At 43.7% G+C, this 21,383-nt stretch overlaps 2 protein-coding genes across 7 annotated transcripts in view; both read right to left on the bottom strand.

Annotated features, from left to right (window-relative positions):
* POPDC3 (popeye domain containing 3) overlaps window positions 1-21,383 on the bottom strand; it is a 66,893-nt gene that overhangs the window by 36,491 nt on the left and 9,019 nt on the right. For all 6 annotated transcript variants that reach the window (XM_066608001.1, XM_066608011.1, XM_066608028.1 and 3 more), the window contains one exon: window positions 4,441-5,266. In XM_066608001.1, the coding sequence (XP_066464098.1) occupies window positions 4,441-5,012 (572 nt within the window). In that variant the 5' untranslated portion in view covers window positions 5,013-5,266. The remainder of the gene's footprint in view (window positions 1-4,440; window positions 5,267-21,383) is intronic.
* BVES (blood vessel epicardial substance) overlaps window positions 1-21,383 on the bottom strand; it is a 179,486-nt gene that overhangs the window by 149,194 nt on the left and 8,909 nt on the right. The window lies entirely within an intron of this gene.

The raw sequence follows: 21,383 nt of genomic DNA, 5'->3' as shown, positions 1-21,383 counted from the left end.
GAATTTATCTAGGGGTACGATGACTTTTTTGACTTCACAGTTTTGGAATGAATCTAAGCCAAGCCGAAGGAAAAAATAATGATTTTCATTTTTTTGGCAATTGTGTCAATTTAAAAACAGGTTTTTTGTACAGTGTACATAGGAATGAAGACTTTCACCCTAAAATGGATACCCCCGCTGTCCCGTGTTCAGAAACATACCCATTGTGGCCCTAATCTACTTAAAGGACACATGGCTAGGCCTATAATGGAAGGAGCACCCGTTGGATTTCAGGGTACAACGGAATAAATCCCAGGCCCCATTGCCCACTTGTAGAGCCACTGAGCGGCCAAAACAATAGAGAACCCCCACAAATGACGCCATTTTGAAAACTAGACCCCTTAACGAATTCATCTAGGGGTGTACTGCGTATTTTGACCCCACAGTATTTGAATGAATCTAAGCAAAGCAGAAGGAAAAAATTATGATTTTCATTTTTTGGCAATTTTGTCAATTTAAAAATAGGTTTTTTTGTACAGTGTACATAGGAATGAAGACGGTCACCCCAAAATGGATGCCCCCGTTTGTCCCGTGCTCAGAAACATATCCATTGTGGCCCTAGTCTACTTACAGGACACATGGCTAGGCCCATAATGGAGGGAATGCCCGCTGGATTTCAGGGCAGAACTGAATAAATTCCAGGCCCCATTGCCCACTTATACGGGAAAAAAATTGACTTTCTAAAAATAATCCCCCCCCCCGCGCCATCCCCATTTTTTGGCATTCCCTATATATTAGATAAAGGTAATAATATAAACTGCGTTTTATGTCCGAAGACAGGGGTAATTACGGAGGCTGGTTGGGTTGGGCACATGGGGCAAGAAAACCGTGTATCCCCTCTCCTCTCATGCTTTTTGGGGGTATTTCTTAACCTCAGCAGGAGGTATGGGGTGTAAAAAGTGGCTCTGTGAGGCTTTGTAATCTTGCTGCGGTGCAGCGGTCTCACACAGAAGGCGCTCAACAAGCTGCTCCTGGAACTGCATGAAGGCGAACGTTCCCGGGGCTTCTTGTAAACTACGGATTACAGGTAGCGGTCTGAATAACGCCGGACTCACACGGCCGTAGGTGGAATCCGCTTGTGGAGGCCCGCAGCGGATTTCAGCTGTGAGCCCGGCTGTGACCCTGCGTACAGCTGAGTAATGTACTGCGCATAACTGCCTACTCACACAGGCGGTCATGCGTAGTACACCGTTGTTTGTTTTTATTTCCCGCGCCGTCGCTTAGAGATGACCCGGGTACTCGCAGCCCGTACACAATGTGTTTGCATATGGGCTGCGGGTATATCCGCGGTCATAGAGCACAATGGGCTCTAGGTCACGGATATCCGCGGTAAAATATAGCATGCCGTGTTCTGTTTCTGCGAGTGGATTACGTAATTCCGACCCACTAATTGGGGGGAATTGTGTAATCCAATGCATGCGATTGATCCGTGGATTACCGCTGATCAAGCGCATGCAGAACCCGTAATTCCTCTCCGGTCATGTGTGACCGGCCCAATGTTAGATCGCTACTTTATCACGTGACCGGGGACTGCTCAACGAGGCAGCCGGTCACTGCTCCAAGTACTCAGCGACCGTTGGTCGCTGGGAGCAAGGAGACTTAAAATTTCCTGTGCTCCCCGGCTCCTGCGAATGTGTCCGGCATTTTGCCGGCGGGCGCATGCGCAGCAGCCGGAAGGGTCCATGGAGGATAATCGCATCTGGATTCAAATGCGGAAGCCTCCGAGAAGATGTTTCATCTTCCCCCACCGATCGCATCGGTGAGGGGAGATGAAACTGCCACTTTTTAAAGAACTTTTACGTGATCGCCATTATGCATTGGATAACAGCGATCACGTGACCAGTAACCACATACCGCGGCTCCCCGTGACATCTCCAGGCTCTTGGCTACCTTTGGTAGCCAGGAGCAGGGAGATTTTAAATTTCTTGGCAATATTTCACTTTCGCGCATGCGTCCGCCATCATGCTGACGGGCGCATGCGCAGAAGCTGGGGTAAGGTCCGCGGATGAACATCCCATCAGGGAACAAATCCGGGGACCTTGGGTACGTAATTTCATCCCCCCTTACGGATACGATCCGTAAGGGGAGATGAAACTTTAACTTTATAAACTTTTAACTTTTTTTTTTTACTTCCGATGGATAACGGTGATCATATGACTGGTAACCGCATACAGCGGTCCCCAGTCATATCTCCCTGCACTCGGCTATCTGTGACAGCCGGGTGCAGGGAGATTTTGAATTTGCCGGGCTCGCCGGCCTTCTCCGCATGCCCGCCACATCGGCACATCGCAGAAGCCAGCGGGGGGTCCGGAGACCGGCCGGAGGACATGGAGTAAGCGGGGTGAGTATTTTCACCTTCCCTCATGGATCCGATCCATGAGGGGAGGTGAAACTTTTCCTTTTTTAACATCTTTGTTTACTTTTCCGCGATCGCCATTATCCATTGTATAACGGCGATCGCGGTACCGGGAACCGCTCACCGCGGTCCCCGCTGACATCTCCTGCCTCCCGGCTACCTACAGGAGCCGGGAGCCAGGAGATTTTAAATTTCCCGCGCCGCCGGGCCTTCTGCGCATGTGGCTGACGTAATGCCGCCTGGCGCGCATGCGCAGAAGGACGGCTACGGGGCCCGGAGCATCGGGAGAGCGGGGACCAGTGCGGCGGACCTCGGTGAGTAATTTCAGCTGCCCCGATGGATCCGATCCATCAGGGCAGCTGAATATGTAACTTTTTTTCAACTTTTATTTACTTATTTGCGATCGGCGCTATCGCAATGCCGGGGGGGAGGGGGGGTCGTACAGCCCGGGATGACAGCTCCATGCTGTCGGCTACCTGTGGACACCGACAGCATGGAGTTGTCACGTCCAGAGCTCGAGGGGCTTTATTCTCTGCAGGACACATGTTTTTACGTCCTCAGAGAATAAAGCCCACTTCGGGAGGACGTAAAAACACTATGGGCTGGTCGTTAAGGGGTTAAATGCTTCACAGGAACTAAAGCAACATGGAGGATACGATTGAAAAGGTCATTTTTCTTGCAGATTTTGAGTCTTAATATTTTTTTTTGTAACAGAATAGAAGTTAGCAGATAAACAAAACTCAATGTTTATTACCCAAAGGGCATGCTCACATTGTGTATGTGCGGTTTTTATACGCAACGTTGCTAAGCGACAGAACGGGGAATTATTAAAAAAAACAAGGAAACATAGTCATACACCGGCTCACAGAGTTAAACACACAGCGTTTTACAACACGCTCATGTGAGCCCGCTCCAAATCAACGGTTTTTAGCAATATCCTACATGTGGCCCTATAGTGTAACATGACTCAAACACAAGTATCAGAAATGAAGGAGCTCCTGTTGGATTTTAGGGCTTACATTTTATAGGGTCAATTTTTCATTTCCAAATTCAGTGAACCATAATTTTTTAATTTTACCATCTACGTATGAGGGCTTGCTTTTTGCGGAATCGACTAATGTTTTCATTTTTACCATTTCAGTGTGCAGATCACTTTTTTTCAGTGGTTGTTATTGCGTTTTTATGAGATGAGCTAATATTTATGAGATGGGATAATAATTAAAAAATAGGCAATTCTGCAATAGTTTTTTTATTTTTTGGAATCTATTCACCGTGCAGTATAAGGCTGCCTGTCCATGGGCGTTGCGATATCGTGCGCCAGATCTCCGCCACGGGAGCCGCCGCCCGGGAGCAGGAGCCAGCTGACGGATCTCCGCGGTGAGCCTATCTGCTGCGATTTGTCGGCTGCGAGCAGAGAATCGCTATGATTCTCCGCTCATGGACAGGAGGGCTGCACTTTTCATAGCAATGCTATGCACTGCGTTCCCCCCGGCCGGATAATTGCCAGGAACATAATGCAAAAACGCCCGTGGACAGGTGATACGTTATCCTTATTCTGCAGTTGCAGCAATACCAAATCTCTTTTCTTTTTACTATTTTTGCACAATAAAAGCATTTTTCATCTTGTCTTGCACATGAGTTGACATGCTCATTGCTACCATTTTGGGGTGCATATGACTTTGTGATCATATTTCATTGCACATTTTGGGAGCTGAGGTGGACAAAACCCTATACTTGGGTCATTGCAATTCTGGCTATACCAAATTTATATAATTTTGTTTAATTTTACTACTATGGGACAATAAAAGCATCTTTCATAGAAAAAAAAGCATTGCTGTTTCAGAGAGTCATAACCTTTTTAGATTTTTTTATCTACGGAACTGTAGATAAAGTGGGTAGGTTATGGCTGAGATATAGTAATCTGCACTGTTTACTGTACCATACAAATCTGCTATAGCATACATTTTAAAGTACATTTACATTTAGTAATACATTTAAAAAATATATAATTTATATTAAAAAAAATATAGGAAAAACGCACCAACCTTCCAGATACAAGTAAAGAAAGTTTATCAATGGGCGTCTTCCCTTGAATTGAATAGCAATGTTCCCTTTCCAAAGTTATCACCTCTGCATTACAGTATGAGATGATCTTCCGAAAAACAGTTAATGAGATCCCCAGTGGTTGAAAGACTGCAGTATAGACATCTTGGAATTCTTTTTCAAAAGTGACACTCCTCAGCTGATAGGCGAGGTGAATGATTTGTACAACACATATTACCAGGAGGATGAAGTTCCAGGAGAAGACATCAGCAGCACAGACATCTAGCCAGGCCCAAATACAGGTACAGAGAAAACTCAGAGCAAAGAAAATGTAGACATATAGAAGCCCAGAAAATCCACTTCCTCCCATACAGCCCAGGACGAAGAGAATGCTGGCCAAGTGGTATATGGATCCCTCAGCCTCTTGCTTCCAGCTTGTGCACACGGGATGTCCTATCACAAGACTCTCCCAAAAGCTCAAGTTTCCGCCCATGTCTTCTGTTTTCATGTTGGCTCCTACAGATGAACTGCAGCGTTTCTTTCTTACAAGTAACCACTCATGTTGTTTTCCCATATCTTTTGTTTCCTGAAATATAACAATTTCACATCCACTCCAGAAATAACTTGATGGTCATGACAGTCAGAATGAGGTTTCAGAATGAGGTTTCTGTTCATCCATATTAGATTATGTATTGAAAGTAACGCCGTTGTCATTAGGGAAGGAATAGATTCAGCCACAAAGCAGTCTTTCGCAGCAACATCCTCATCCGCAGTAGTATTTAGATTTGTACAGACTTGTGATGTCCCAATGTAGAAAGCATTGTTTGTCTGAAAAGAAAAATAGTTAGTTATATGTATGCAGAATGTCTTTTTATTTAAATATCAAACATATTTTGTTTAAAATTTACAAAAAGTATCATGATCATTTACCGATCTAGTTAAATACGTTCCCAATTATTTTTAAAAATTTTAAACCATAGAAAATAAACTAGCTTATATTCACTTCTCAGGACCCCCTGCATCTCCTGAACCAACAGATCTGGGTCTTTCTGTGACACAATGCTTACAGGCTGCAGCAGCCTGCTTATGGAGTGTCACAAACTGCTGCAGCTAATTACAGGGCTCAGCACTCAAGCGCAGAGGTCTGTGATTGGCTGCAGCAGCCGGTGACATCCCATTAGCAGACTAACTGCAGTTGGAAAACAATGACTGGGCACAGGACTGTGCATGCTGTATTCCATGTGTGATGTGTCTTACGTGTTTGACATGGCATTGGTGACTTTGCACTCTGGGACCTTGGAAGAGTCACTTTTATGTAATTATTACTTTTTTGAAATTTTGCATATATTACTTTTTATTTAATCCATTTATATTATCCCCATTTAGAATGTGCTCCATAATTGACAGGGAAACCCAGTGTACATCTTGTGCCATGTATGCAGTCCTTGAACAGCCATGGTGCATACTGCTGTATGTATATACAAACAGTGTGTTGTCTTCCTGCCACTTGAGTTTAACACATCACGGATCAGGTTGACAGATTACTAGGAGGGGCTGGTGAGGATCTAGCGATCATGATGCACATTAGCACCAATGATAAAGTTCGTGGTATGTGGAAGGTCCTTAAAACTACTTCAGGGAATTAGGATGTAAGCTTAGGGCAAGGACCTCCAAAAAGTAGTATTTTCTGAAATACTAACTGTACTACATGCAGCAGCAGTAAGGCAAAGGAGGTCAACAAGTGGGTCCTGGAGAACTGAGCTTTTAGCTGCATATTCTACCACAGGGATGAGCTGCATCTCAACGGGAAGGGTGCAACTGTGCTGGGGGATTGGATGGCTAGAAGGTTGTAGGAGTGTTTAAACTAGAGACTGGGAGGGAAAACAATTGAAAAGATGAAGGGGACGATAGTGTAGACAGTGACCTGGTATTAAGTAATAAAAATGGGGGTGAAGTGGTGGGAGGGGTGATTACAGTTTGAACTGGCAGAACAGTTAATAGAGATACTTAATCATAAAATTAAAATCATAAAAACTGGAAAGGGGGAGGTGTTTGTCTTTATGTACTGCGGGAGGATATATGTGAAGGAGATCAACACGTGGAGTCTGTAAGGGTAGAGGTGCATGGAGGGGAAAAACAATAATGAAATTCTCAGTTTTTCTATGGGCCACCAAATATAACAGAAACCACTGAAAATGTATTACAGAAGCAAATAGATGAAGCGGAAAATCACAATGAGGTGATTATTATGTGGAACATTAACTATCTGGGTATAAACTGGGAAGCTATGACCCGCGGTTCTCAGAAAGGTAACAAGTTTGTTTCAATAAAAGATAATTACCTAACCCAATGTGTTCAGAACTCAACTAAAGGGACGGTCATTTTGGATAAACTATTAACAGAAAGACCTGACAGAATAACAGAGGTGCAAGTTGAGGGGCACCTGGGAAATAGTGACCATAATATATTACATTTTCACTTGTCTATTAAAAAAGGAAGCTATGAAAATGCTAAATTTTAGGCAGGCTAAGTTCAATCAGCTCAGAGATACCTTAATTGACTGGGACAATGTCCTCAAAAATAAGAGTACAAACAATAAATGTGAAATGCTTAAAAACATCCTAAATACTTACTGTGAGAGGTTGATACCATACAGAAAAAAAGAATTAGTAATACAGGAAAAACAAGTGTGGCTCAATAAAGATGAAGAGAGGGAAACAAACAGCCTTAAACTACTAAAACAAGGCAGCAAAGAAATGTATAAAAGGAAAAAAATTAATTAATGTGAAAAGCAGATAAAAGCAGCAAAGATGGGGACAGAGAGACTCATTGCCAAAGAGATTACAACTAACGCTAAAGTGTTCTTCAATTATATAAATAGTAAAAAGATTAATACTGAAAGTGTTGGCCCCTTAATAAATAATGTATGAAAAATTGTAGAGGTTGATGAGGAGAAAGCAAACTATTAGTTTTTCTTCACAGAGGAAATTGAAATATTAGATGAGATGGGTAGTAATCGCGTGAACTCCACTAAATGCCAGTAGTCTAATCCAGAAAGAAGTACAGAGCCGTCTTAAAAAGATTTAAAATAGACAAAATCGACAGGTCCCAATGGCATACACCCGCGGGTTCTAAGGGAATCAAGTAATGTGATTGATAGACAGGTTTTTTTTTGTTTAAAGACTTTACATTGACAGTGTCTGTTCCACTGGATTGGCGGATAGCCAATGTGATACAGATATTCAAAAAGGGGTCAAAAAGTAAATCCGGAAACACCAGGCCGATAAGTCTTGCTTCTATTGTGGGTAAAATGGTTTCTAAGAGATGCTATCCTGGAGTACCTCAAGGAAAATAGCTTCAGAACTTCATATTAGCATGGGTGTATGAGGGATCGTAATTGTCAAACCAATCTGATCAAGAGGTAAGTAGTAGACTGAGACGGAGAAAGTAATTGGATTTGGGGTTTTTGGACCATTCCAAAGCGTTTGATACTGTGCTGCAAAAACGTTGGTATATAAAATGAGAATGATAGGCCTGGATGAGAATGTGTGTAAGTAGGTAGGTAACTGGCTCAGTGATAGAAAGCAGAGGGTGGTTATTAATGGTATATACTCTGAATGGGTCTCCCTTACTAGTGAGGTACCACAGGGGTCAGTATAGAGACCAATTCTTTCTAAATATAATTTATTAACCTGCTGCAAGGATTGAACAGTAAAATATCAATATTTGCAGATATATGTTCATGCAGTTCAACCTATTACCCTCCTCAATGTTGATCCAGAGTAAAGCAAAAAAATCCAATCAGGTAGAAGCCAATTTTTCCCATTAAACCCCTTGAGTGGCGGGTTTCCTACCACCCTGTCGTGCCCACCAGGGCAGGTTTTTAAAAATGGTCTAATCATTGAATTTCAACTAACTTTGCAGTTGCGTCTCAAGAGCCATAACTTTTTCATTTTTCCATTGACATGGCCATATAAGGGCTTGTTTTTTGCGGGACAAGTTGTGATTTTTTTAAACGGGGGAGGAAAAAAAGAAATGGGGAAAAAAGAAAAAAAGGGGCCATGTCATTAAGGGGTTAAATAATGTATTAACTTCCTTCTCTGGGTCATTACGACGCATGGATACCACATGTGTGATTGTATTTTTGATTTTTTACAAAGTAAAGGGAGACAAGTGTTTTTATTATTTTTTTTATAATTTTTGACCTTTTTTTTTTTTTTTAAATTTTTTTTTTGTCCCTTTAGGGGACTTCCACAGGGACTCATCAGGACCCCTGATCACATTCCAGGGGTCCGATGGTGACAGCCCTTTACATGCTGCAGTGACAGCCCTTTACATGCTGCAGTCACATAGACTGCAGCATGTAAAGGGTTAACACAGCAGAGATCGGAGGTTTTCTCTGATCTCTGCTGTAAGAGCAGGTACCTAGCTGTCCTCTCACAGCCAAGCACCAAGCTCTCCCTGCCACAGAGACCATCGGCTTGCTTCTGACAAGCCGATGGTCTCTATGGCAACCTGTAAACAAAGCAGGAGGTTGCCGACATATCGGCAATACTGGTTTTTCAAAGCCCTTGCACTGCTCTATGTGGGTCTGTGCAGGCAGAGCACAATGTCACAGCTTGTGGCATTGTGCTCTGCAGCTCCCATAGTGATACATAGCCCGGAAATCTTCCGGGCTATGTCACTATGAGCAGTGGAGCTCGTCCCGGAAAATTTCCGGGCGTGCCACTCAAGGGGTTAAGAGAAAAAAAATCCTTCTTGACTCCAATCTGGCAATCTAAATACCGTATATACCGGCGTATAAGGCGACGGGGCGTATAAGACGACCCCCCAACTTTCACCTTATACGCCGGTAATACAGTGGAGAAAAAAAAAATCAGTACTCACCTCCCCCAGCGTTCTGTCGCGCTCTGGCAGGCTGTCGCTCCCTCCTGGTTCCCAGCAGAGCATTGCTTTCTGAATGCGGGGCTTGAAATCCCTGCCTCCAGAAAGCTAATACACACGCCGTCAGCCAGTTACAGCCATTCAATGGCATCATTGAATGGCTGTGATTGGCTAAAACACACGTGGCTTCAGCCAATCACACTATTCAATGACATCATTGAATGGGTGTGATTGCTAACACACGTGCGCCTTCAGCCAATCACAGCCATTCAATGATGTCATTGAATGGCTGTAACTGGCTGACGGCGTGTGTATTAGCTTTCTGGAGGCGGGGATTTCAAGCCCCGCATTCAGAAAGCAATGCTCTGCCGGGGACCAGGAGGGAGCGACAGCCTGCCGGAGCGCGACAGAACGCTGGGGGAGGTGAGCAATGATTTTTTTTTTTGACACTTTTTTTTTGTATTACCGGCGTATAAGACGACCCCCGACTTCAGAGGAGATTTTTCGGGGTTCAAAAGTCGTCTTATACGCCGGTATATACGGTAATCCCTGGATCAACAACCCTTCTGAAGTAATTAGACTATTACATATAATATTGCAAAGTAATTAATACGAGAGACGACAGAATGCGGTTGCAAGTGGATTTGGATAAATTAGGGGCTTGAGTAGAAAGTTGGCAAATAAGGGTTTAACACTGATAAATGTAAGGTTATGCACATGGGCAGAGGAAATACATGTCACCATTATACACTAAATGAGAAACCACCGGGCATAAACAAAAAGGACTTGGGGATTTTAGCTAACTGTAAGCAACCAGTGTCAGGCAGCTGCTGCCAAGGCAAATAGGATCATGGGTGCATCAAAAGAGGTCATGGGGCACAAATGACAAGAACATTGTTCTTCCTCTTTACAAATCAGTGGTCAGACAACACATGAAATATTGTTTACAGTTTTGGGCACTGGTACTCAAGAAGGACATATCAGAGCTAAAGTGGGTTCAAAGGCAGGCAACTGCATTAATAAATGGAATAGGCAGATTACAAGACCCAGAAAGGTTATTCAAATTGGTGTTATTTAGTTTAGAAAAAAAAAAAAAAGATGGTTGAGGGGGCGACCTAATACCCATGTATGATTATATCAGGGGACAATACAGAGATCTCTCCCATCATCTATTTATACCCAGGACTGTGACTGTAACAAGGGGGCATCCGCTACATCTAGAGGAAAGAAGGTTTCTACCCCGACATAGAAGGGGGTTTTGAAGCCCATGTAGCAGCTACATTACTCCTTCTCACCTCAGAATATATTGCGCTGTCTGCGCATCCCAGCAGACTATAATGGGCACTGAGCTGCTGGTCGGGTGATTCCCCTTAGGCCTTATTAATGTGAGCCTTTTTATGCAGCTAGTTTAGCCGCAATAAAAATATCGCGACCATCTGACACATTGGATTCCAATGCATTCTTTCAGATGAGCGAATCTTAGCCACGCAAAAACTTTGCACCGAGATTAATCAATGACAGAATACAGTGGACGATTTTATACGCAGCCGGAAAAGATAGGTCTTGCCCTATCATTCGACTAATATACGCTGGTGGCTCCCATAGACTCCTATGGGAGTTGAAAAAAAAAAGGGAAGGGGAAGGAGTTTAGCAGAGTCCAACACTGCGAAAAGATTACAGACAGCTCTATATAACTAACAGGAGTCATTCCAAGGATTTATGCTGACCGAGGGATTTTCGAGCAGTGTATATGCACTGCAGCCGCTCGTGTGAGTGAACGAGAAAACGTGCATTTTGGCCATGACTTGATCATGGCTATTCTTCATTCATGTGTGTGAATGAGGCCTTACATACAGTTTCATCATTGTCAGGGAAAAAAGTTATCATGAACCCAAAGTGGGATACACATTTTTCTTGTGATAATCATTTTAAATACTTTTCTCTGTAACATGATAGTAACATTTTTTGGTCTTTCAAATTAAAACACTTTCTCAGCACTTTTGAGAGAAGTAATCTTTCTTAGTAATATAACAATCTGAAAAATGAGCTCAGAAAATGAAATTTAATCAGAAACGAGAAAATAATTGAAGCAGCTAGGTTTAATGAGTGACTAAGAAATAGTATTATTAAATACATCAAATTCATGATGAAAAACGCAATAATACTAAATAATTTTTAACTATGTAAAAACTATGCACATTATTTGCCTAATGCAATTCACACTTAGGCCTTGATCAGATGAGCGTGTTTTTTTTGTGTGCCTATATGCGCCCCAAAAAAAAGGGGCTCGAAGCTCCGTGCTTTTTTTTTTTTTTTTTTTTAACTTACGCAAAATAGTGTGTTCAGGCTTTCAACGGGCAAAGTTTCATATGCCCATTCACTGGAGCAGCTGTGCTTGTAGAAGCGCAAAATACTCCACGAAGGTCCCCTTATCACTGAACACTGTGAAAGCACTGTCAAAGTGTTCAGTGATGATGGGATTCTCTGCGGGGACGAAAAAAAATCCCCTGCCACAGCCGTGGCAGAGGACCACGATTCTATCCCATTGCTTTCAATGGGGCCGGCGCTGCTGCCGCCCCATTGAAAGCAATGGGATGAAGGCAACCCCTGCAGCGATGATTTTCAGGGGGTAAGGGAAGGCTTGAAATATAAGCGCTACCCTGAAAATCATCCCTAGCTGTAGAAAAAAATAAGTTACCCTTTTCAATCCACTATCTGACGTCTTCCTACATTCTGATTAAAGCTAGTACATCTCCAATGTCAGAAGACGTCCGACAGGGTATTCTTGCAGAGATCTTCTATACTTAGCAATAGCGGATGTGAAAGAGCCCCTAGTAAAAGCCTTAAAGGCATCCCACACTGTCAGCTCCGAAGCAGTCCCCTCATTGACCTCCCAGAATATCCCCGCTTCCTGCTCAGTGTACTCATGTACCTCTCCCTACGCCAGCCATAGAGGGGTGAGTCTCCACAAGGGGCGAGAGCTCTCCACACCAAGGTCAAGGACCAGCTGAAGTGGGGAATGGTCCGATATGCCCCTGGGAAGATAGGAAACATCCCGCACCATAGGAAGACAGTCCAGGGAGCCAAAACACAGGTCGATGCGGGAAAAAGCATTGTGTTAGGGAATGACATGAATAGGCAGTGTCATGCGGGTGTCACAGGCGCCATATTTCCTGCAGTAAGTAGGAGTCAGCCCATGTCAGCAATCTGGTTGATGCCGAGGCAGCTGGAGTGAAATGGTCCCGCACCGGGTCCAAAATCAGATTGAAGTCCCCTATAAATATTATTGGAGCAGGTTCGAGCAAAACCACCTGGGCCATCACATCGGAGAGGATTTTAACATCAGCGGGGGGCGGCAGATAGATATTGATTATTGTGAGGAGCCAGCCATGGAAGGTGCCCTGAAGGATCAAAAACCGACCCCCCAGGATCAATGTGGATTTGTCGGAGTACAAATTGGGCTGCTTTAGTTACCAGGACGCTGACTCCCCTGGCATAGTTGGAATAAGTAGCGTGGTACGCAGCGCCTATATTGGCCCTCTTAAGAGCCAGTATCTTTGAGCCCCGTAAATGTGTCTCCTGAAGTAGTATGATATGGGGAGAATGGATTTTTAGAAAATTGAAAGTTAGAGCTCTCTTAAATTTGGAATTCAAACCCCTAACATTCCAGGAGATCAGCTTGAGATGCGTGCTAGCCATTGCCATAGAGTTGGACATTGTTTGCGCAGGACACCCGCATAACACCGAAAGAAGAGTCGCGCAAAAAAAAAGTGCAATAAAGTAAAATGGTTATCTTAGATGTATGAACCATAACAAAAACCCCTTCCCACCCTACCCGTCCCCCCAAATTTAGGACAGGTTTGGATCCCCAAATACCAAACTTTGTGAGAGGCATTAGGCCTGCCCCAGCGAACCAACAGAGAAACTTAAAACAGAGAGGGCTGAGAGAACAAATATAATCATATGGTCCCCCTGCGAAAGAGCATGAGACACAATTGCGTCATGTGGGCTGTATCTCCACAGCTTGCATATACCCGGCTATAACCTGGGATACTGATATGTGGGCTGCTTGCCCAAGGAGGGGGAGCCCCCCCAGGCCATTGGCCATGAGTTGGGGTCCACCAGGGAGGGCCACAGAGACTGACAGGGTATTCTTACTCTCTATTGCCAGCCACTCCACTGCCGGTGCCTCTCTGGCGCACACACACTGGCTTTAGCCAGCAGATGGCACCATTGTATAACAGCAAAAGAGAAAGCATTTTAGGAAATGGATTGGAAAGCGTTAACTCATGTAGAAGTGCTGTCCAGATCTTCTCCCCATCCCCAGCAGTCTTCTTCTATATTCTGGTGACTAGGAATTGAAAAATCCCTGCTTCCAGAAAGCGCTGTCTCTTATTGGCTGAGCGCTGTGACCAATCAGAGGCAGTGCTCAGCTGTCATTCAATGGCAGAACATGATAGAACATGCCGCGTTTTCTTTCACGCTGCAGAATTCCGCAGCGTGAACATTGAGCTATTAGGTTCAATAGAACCTAATAGCTGTGGGACAACGCGGCGTAAAACGTGGCAGAAATCCAGCCGTGGGCATTAGCTCTTAATGTGTGTGCAGAATTTCTTTAACAGAAAAAGTAAACAAAGAACTTAAAAAACTAAAGTGCAGCAAAGGCAACCGCAGCATCACAGGTGCTTATTGCCTTCAATGTAGCAGTTTATTCAAATTTTGTACATTCATAGTAAAATGCATCGTTTCAGCAGGTCAAGCTGCCTTTTTCAAGACTTTGCTTGCCTTGTTCAGCCAAAACTCCACACTTTCCTATGGATGTACAGATTTGAATAAACTGCTACATTGAAAGCAAGAAGCTCCTGTGATGCTCTTTTCTTCTGCTGTGATTTGGACTGTGGAGGTTGGCATCTCGGATAATGACCTGCACAACAGGACTATGCCTCCATGCTGATTCTTGCTGGGACTGGTTGTGAACTAGAAAACTGCATGTAGTTTATTTTCAGACCACTTGAAGGTCTACAACATACTTGGCTTATAATAGATATTTCCAAACCAGATAAAATTACATCCTCTCAGCATCAACCAACTTCTTTATGTAAATGTCCTGTCAATCCAAAAAGGAGCTCAAACAGGAAATAAAACTCAATACAAACAGTCTATCTCCAAGCCAAGTGTAATGGGTGTCCATTGCATTGTGCGCTTTTTGCATGCTATTGTCCTTTCAATACAGAAAGCTGTATTCACAAAATTGGCATGCAACAAGGTGCTGCATCAGATAATCTCCTCCACATACACCTGCAATTGTAAGGTAAGCTGTGGTTACAGATGAGGATCAACAGGACAAACAGTTGTATCTTCCAGCAACATTCTTTGAATGTTCAAAAGAGATTTAGTTTTTCCAGCTGCAGCTTTTCATTTAGCATTTTTCATTCATCCTTTTGTCGTGCCATGGTAAAGAGCCAGAAGTTTTCTTTGTGGCACAATGTGGTTATTTCAGATCACAGAGCGTCTTATCTTTCACATTTCTTTATTGTTTATATGGCAATGACGTAAAAAAACAGGATAGAAACTGTAAAACACAGTACTGCATATGCAGGCGTATACAAGGAAAGGACATACAATTAAAACTGCCCCTTGCACAGCTTTAAACTGTATCCACGTCCTTGGGGCATGTATATAAGGTTGAATACAGTGGCTCCTGGTGTGTTGCTCTCTGCTGGAGTCAGAGTGAGAAATGCTCTGGTCTTCTGGGTTTCCAGAGTGCTTCAGTTGCTGGGGCACAGGAAGGCTTGCATATTCAGCGTGGGCTTGTTCTGAGCCCAGCGGTGGATCACGGTTCATAATGAAAGGACAAAGTGTGCACAAAATAAAGAGTCAGCACAACCAACTGAGCGCTGGCTTTGCAAGTAAAGAGCAAGGGGGTTGGGAGGCATTTAAGTATGAGAGTCACTTCCCCAGATTATATGCTTTCTGTTCTATGAGCTCATTACCTTAGTACCTATTTTCCTTGAAGATCAGACCTACTCTGAAAATAAGCCCAACCCTGATTTTTTTCTAGCCATTTCTGCTCAGGAAAGCAATGCAGCGCTCGATAAACAAGTCATAGCCGTCACGTTATGGAGGCGGGATTTATGAATTGGCTGAGCTGTGGCATTGATTGGCCAGTTCATAAACCCTGCCTCCACAACACGACGGCTGTGATTGGCTGAGCAGTGGTCGAAGAACCAATCAATGCAGAGCTGAATGAACCAATCACAGTTATCTTATTTGTTCATCAAGTGCTGCATTGATTGGCTGAGCGGCGCTTGAGAACCAATCAGAGCCATCACTTCCTGAAGGTAGGATTTATGAATCCTGTAACCATGTAGTGATCTTCCGTGGGTGGCTGAGAACTGCAGGATGCACGGCGGAGCTCGAGAGAGCAGCGAGAGAACCTGTACCGAGCCTGCTATGTAAGTAAAATAAGACCTCCCCCAAAAATAAAACCTAGTGCCTTTTTTGGAGCAAAAATTAATATGACAAGGTCTTATTTTTGGGGGAAACATGGTATATAGGGTCTACAGGTTCCCTTTAAAGTGAGGGGAGAGTAAAACCACTCAACCACTGTCACACTACTGGGAAGTGTTATCAAGATGAGAGGCAGCACGTAGGAATGAATCTCCTTACCAGTCGTTAAATGACAGAATATATTCTTTAATCGTAGTCCACAAAAAGAGCGACGTTTCGACCAAAGTTTCTATGGTCTTTCTCAGGCATATGCCTTGTGGAACCAATGAGGAGAGGTCAGGGGGGAAGCATCCCGGGTGCACCCACTGCCATCAGTGTATGCATCCTGCCGCAGTGCCAATGAGCAATTACCAGCTGGGGAGCTGCGGCACGGTGGCTGCTAATCACTTTCATGGTGACCCCGCATCCCGAAAGTGGGACAAAAAGCTGTCCCGCTTAGGGACCCAAATCAGGACTGTCCCACCTAAATTGGGATGTCTGATCACCTTACACTAGACATATCACTACCAACAGAGTACAGGCAGTTCAGGCTTTCCCTCTTCACAGAAATCCCCGGGAGCTACATACCTTTATGGGAAAAGTACTAGTGGGGTATAGTGGGGTATAATTGTGGAAATTAGATACCTCAAGCTTTCAGCTTTTTACAACCTCTTTATGGTTGCCCATCATTTCCAAAATCTGAACTGCTTGCTAAGGCCCAGCAATGCTTTGGGGACTTAAAGAAGTCCATTGCCTCAGCACCATATCTTGGACCTCCCAATTCTCTTTTATCTTAATAAATAACGCTGCAGAATAAGTTGGTGCTATACAAGTCCCTGTCCCTCTTCCCTGATCTAGGCTGAATTTAGTTATTTATGACATACACCCAAATCTCTCAGGTTTTATGCCTGGAAGATCTACTTCTGATAATATTAGGAGAGTCCAAGTGGTCACTCAAATCGGATGGAAACAACAGTAATTGGGCATTGGTGTCCCTAGATGCCGCCAAGGCCTTTGACTCCATTGAATAGCTATATTTACTGGAAGTTATGCAATTTGGAGACCTCTTTATTAAATGGAATTCCATTATTTATAACTCCCCACTGGCCAATATTCTAGTTAACTGTTTAGGCCTCATGTCCACGGGGAAAATCAGGCCCGCCGCAGATGGATCAGACTTTTATGGCCTCGTCGATGCCACATACAGTCTTCAGCATTGAAATTGCAATATCAAGAAGGAATTATGGAAATCGCAGGATTATTAGACATGCTAATGAAGTGCAAATGATAAAAAAGTGGAAACAAAATATTCAAAACATCAATTTAATAAGTACTGAGTATGAGTGCCACACGCAGAAACGCACACATTTACACACTTTTGCAAGCCATCAATCAATGAGGGTTATTAATGGTTATCTGTGGAACATTCTGCCATGTTGAATGCATTCTGCCATGCAAATCATCAATACGCGCTCCTGGCAGCAAGCTTTGCAACTACCGACCAATAATGTCCACGATGTGTTTGATGGGAGGCAAGTCCCGAGACTCTGCTGGCCAAAGTAGAATGTTGAAATGCAGTTGTCAGATTTGATAGCGAAGTCTAAAGGGTTAGTAGCTGCGAGTTCTCCCCCATCACGGGTGTTACGGGTAGGTGTTAGTTGCCAAAGACAGGTGGCACCTGCCGTTCATGTTGCGGCTTTGACTCCTGGGCCCAGCCATACAAATCCTGCCACTGGAGGACATACATGTATTCCCCTTTGGCTTTCGATGGCTGCCCCTTGTTGATCCGTTTGTCTACTGATTTCAATGATCAAAATAATGGATGCTGAGAGCTAGGTCATGATCTGTCTCCATGGAACAGAATAATGTGCAGTAAAACAACACAGTATTTTTATTTAATTTATTAAATTTTGGCCTGAACTCATTAACTCTTTCCCAATCCAACCAGTTTGGGCCTTTCAGCCACAGTCCCATTTCTCAAATGCGGTATGCTTCACGTTATGTAGTAATAACTTTAGACTGCTTTTACTTAACCAAGTGATTGAGATCAAGTTTAATTTTGAATATGTTTTGTGTTTTATTAAAAAACTGAGATTTATTAAAAAATGTAAAGAAATAAACCATTTTAAAAAATTTTGAATTTCTGTGCTTCTTACAGATAGCCATAGAAAAGAAAACAGGTATTAGATAACATTTAACATGTCTATTATAAGTTGAAAGTGTTTTGTAAACTTTGAAAATATTTTTTGACTTTAGAAGTATAGCAGTAATTTGAAAAAGTTGAAGAAAATGTCCAAAACCTGTTTTAAAAGAACCAATACAGTTCTGAAGTGACTTTAAAAGGCTCTATATATTAGAAATCACCATAATATCACCCCATTCGAAAAGTCTGTTAACTTTTTAGGCATTTCAAAGGAGTTAAAACAAAGTGGAGGTAAAATTTGAATACTGGGGCCTTCTTTTTATTACATTTTCAAGACACCATTTCAGGTTTGTGGAGGAGAAATAACCCCAAGAGACCCCACTTTGGAAACCTCACAGGTATTTCACAGAGTTTATTAGAATTGAACTGTGAAATGAAACGTTTTCCAGTAACACGTTGTTGTAGCCTCTTTTTTATGTGCAGATTGTATTTTTTTTTTTTTGCTTTTAAAGTGGTTAGCTAATAAAGATTTGGGGATTTTTAGATTGTGCATGTTATTCAAGGTTGACTTCTCTGGCACACACTTTTTCTTGTTCTGATTTTAACACTGTCACTTACACTGAGCGGTGCAGGAGTTTTGTAATACTTACATAATGTAAGTTTACAGTGACTAGCTGAGGTGAGACTGATGTAGGTTTATAGCATATATGTATTATCAATTTTCATATATTCACTCCACCACCACTCCCCTTAGGCTGACTGCTACGATTCTGAGTTTCAGCATGTATAGGAAAAACGAATCAATACAGGAGGGAGAGCCAGGCGGATGGAGACCTCCTACTTAACATTAGACTTTGTGGGAGGACAGCTCGGTAGAGTGCGGGTTTGAAGCAGTCAAAGACTGAAGCAAGTTGGTAAAGTCCAAGTGCAGGCGTGACCTGCATTTATTTCAGTCCAGAAACATCAACACAAATTCAGCCTTAGCTTCAGGCAAGAAAATAACAGTCCAGCAGTAGGTCAATAGGCAGTCCCTGCCAGTGCACACTGCCATTTATATCCACACCTCATCCTGGCTCAGCCTCAGCACGTGTGCTGATTGACCTCGCACACAGCCTGGAATGGAGGAAGTGGAATGGATGGCCCCACTACCAACCTGACATCCATTCCAAAAATCCAGGCCCAAAGACTTTTAAAGGAAAACCTCCAGCAACTACTTGCTGAAGATTACATTGCCCTCCTGGATTTTCATGTCTCAAACAGCGGGACGTGAACTTCCTCCAGTCCCACTAGGCATAATAATGGAACCTAGGGGCGATGTAGTGACCATCCACTATCACGCCCCTCAGTACCTCACAATTTGTATCAGGTTCCATATGTAACAGAAGCCATAGTGGGCAAACAAGGAGGCCTACAAGAAAAATAGCAAACAGCAATAGAATCAGCAGCTGTAAAAATATGCAGTCCCACCGGTCACAGGACCTGATGGGTGCTCTTTAAAGGGATTGTCTAAGAAATGGGGAAAAAAAGCTGATATTTGTGCAACCTGTGAAACGCCCATCCTAGAATGTAATTAGGATGGGTCAAAGAAACCTGACAAGAATGGGTTAATGGATGGAGCCGTGGCATAGGAAGGAGGTGAGGAAAATAACACCACACTGTTCATTCCTGTCAGACTGACCGGTAAGCCCAATAGAAATGGCTAGTGGGTGTTAGAATCTGCTCCCAGCTTTGCCTCTTCCCCATTTTTTTCTCAGAACTCTTCATAGGTTCTCATAGGCTGAATAAATGGGAACCTTTCGCTGATATCAAGCCCACCAACCGGAAAGTTAAGATCGCAGACTATATACAGAAAACGGCCCTCGCGAGTGTACTGGGAGAGACTAGAGAGTCCTTGGATTTGGAGTTCACGGCTGAGGAAATCAGCGAGGCTATTAAGACCTCGCCAACGAGGAAGGACCCAGGCCTGGACGAGTTCACTCCCTGTTTTTTTTAAACAATTTCGGGAAATCCTTGCTCAAATCCTACAGGAGATGTTTAACCAAATATCACCCTCGGCTCCTTTGCCCCCTCAGTCACTTATGGAACATATTACAGTGCTCCCCAAACCAGGCAAAGATCCAAGGGTATACTCCAGTTATCGTCCTATTTCGCTCCTCAATCTAGAGGTCAAGTTGTTTTCCAAGGTGCTAGGAGGCAGACCGGCTCCCATTCTGCCGTCCCATATTCACAATGATCAAGTGGGATTTATAAAGGGATGGGAGGCTAAGTATAATACCAACAAGACCCTCCTGCTGATTAGTCAGGCCCAACGGTTGCTGCAGTTATTCTGACTCCTTTCGGTGGACGCAGAGAAGGCCTTCGATCGTGTGGGCTGGGATTTTCTAAGTGCCTCACTGACACACCTGGGCTTGGGGCCACGGTTTCTTAACTGGATCGTGGCACTATATGGGAATCCATCGGTGCAGATTCGTGTGAACGGCCTTCTGCCTGACCCGGTACCTATTAGGAACAGGACGAGACAGGGCTGTCCCCTCTGCTATACGCCATTGTCATCGAGCATTTGACTGTGGCACTGAGTAACAATCTGGATGTGTGGAGCCTGCAGATTGGGACCCAATTCTGTAAGACAGCTCTATATGCAGATCTTCTATTCATTTCTCAGCCACGCGTCTCACTCCCAGTGATCTTGCGGGAATTCGCTAATTTTGGTCGTCTGAGTAATTTCAAAGTTAATTTGCACAAATAAGAGGACATGAGTATCTCTCATCATCTCATCTCCAATCAGATTGGTCCATGCGCTGAGCCAATGAGAGGCAGCAGTCACTCACCCGGCCGCGCTGAACTCCGTCTGCCGGGACCAGGTGAGTATATATATATATTTTTTATTTTTACACATTTCTGGATGAATTGCAGGGAAGGGCTTATATATTTAAGCCCTTCCCGACAATTCATCCCGCGATCGCCGGCAGCCCATTGCTTTCAATGGAGCCCGCTGTATTGCCGGCTCCATTGAATTCAATGGGCTAACATCGTTTTGCCGGGACAAGGTGAGTATATTTTTTTATTATTTTTACACATTTCTGGATGAATTGAAGGGACGGGCTTATATATTTAAGCCCTTCCCGACAATTCATCCCGCGCTCGCCGGCAGCCCATTGCTTTCAATGGAGCCGGCTGTATTGCCGGCTCCATTGAATTCAATAGTCAGTGCTCGTTTAATCGAGAAGAGTACCGCGTGGTGCTCGTCTCGAGTAACAAGCATCTCGAGCACCCTAATACTGGAACGAGCATCAAGCTCGGACGAGTATGCTTGCTCATCTCTATCCGTGAGTTGAATCCCTGGTTTGGGTCCTCTCTCGGATCCATAGAATCATTCTGGAGAGGCTCACTCAGGGCCTCCCACGATATGTCGGGGATTGGGAGAGAGAT

Source organism: Eleutherodactylus coqui, chromosome 1 (genome assembly GCF_035609145.1).
Source record: "Eleutherodactylus coqui strain aEleCoq1 chromosome 1, aEleCoq1.hap1, whole genome shotgun sequence".
In the NCBI taxonomy this organism is placed as follows: Eukaryota; Metazoa; Chordata; class Amphibia; order Anura; family Eleutherodactylidae; genus Eleutherodactylus; species Eleutherodactylus coqui.
Note: the sequence above shows the minus strand (reverse complement) of the source record. Positions and strands in the feature narration are given on the sequence as shown.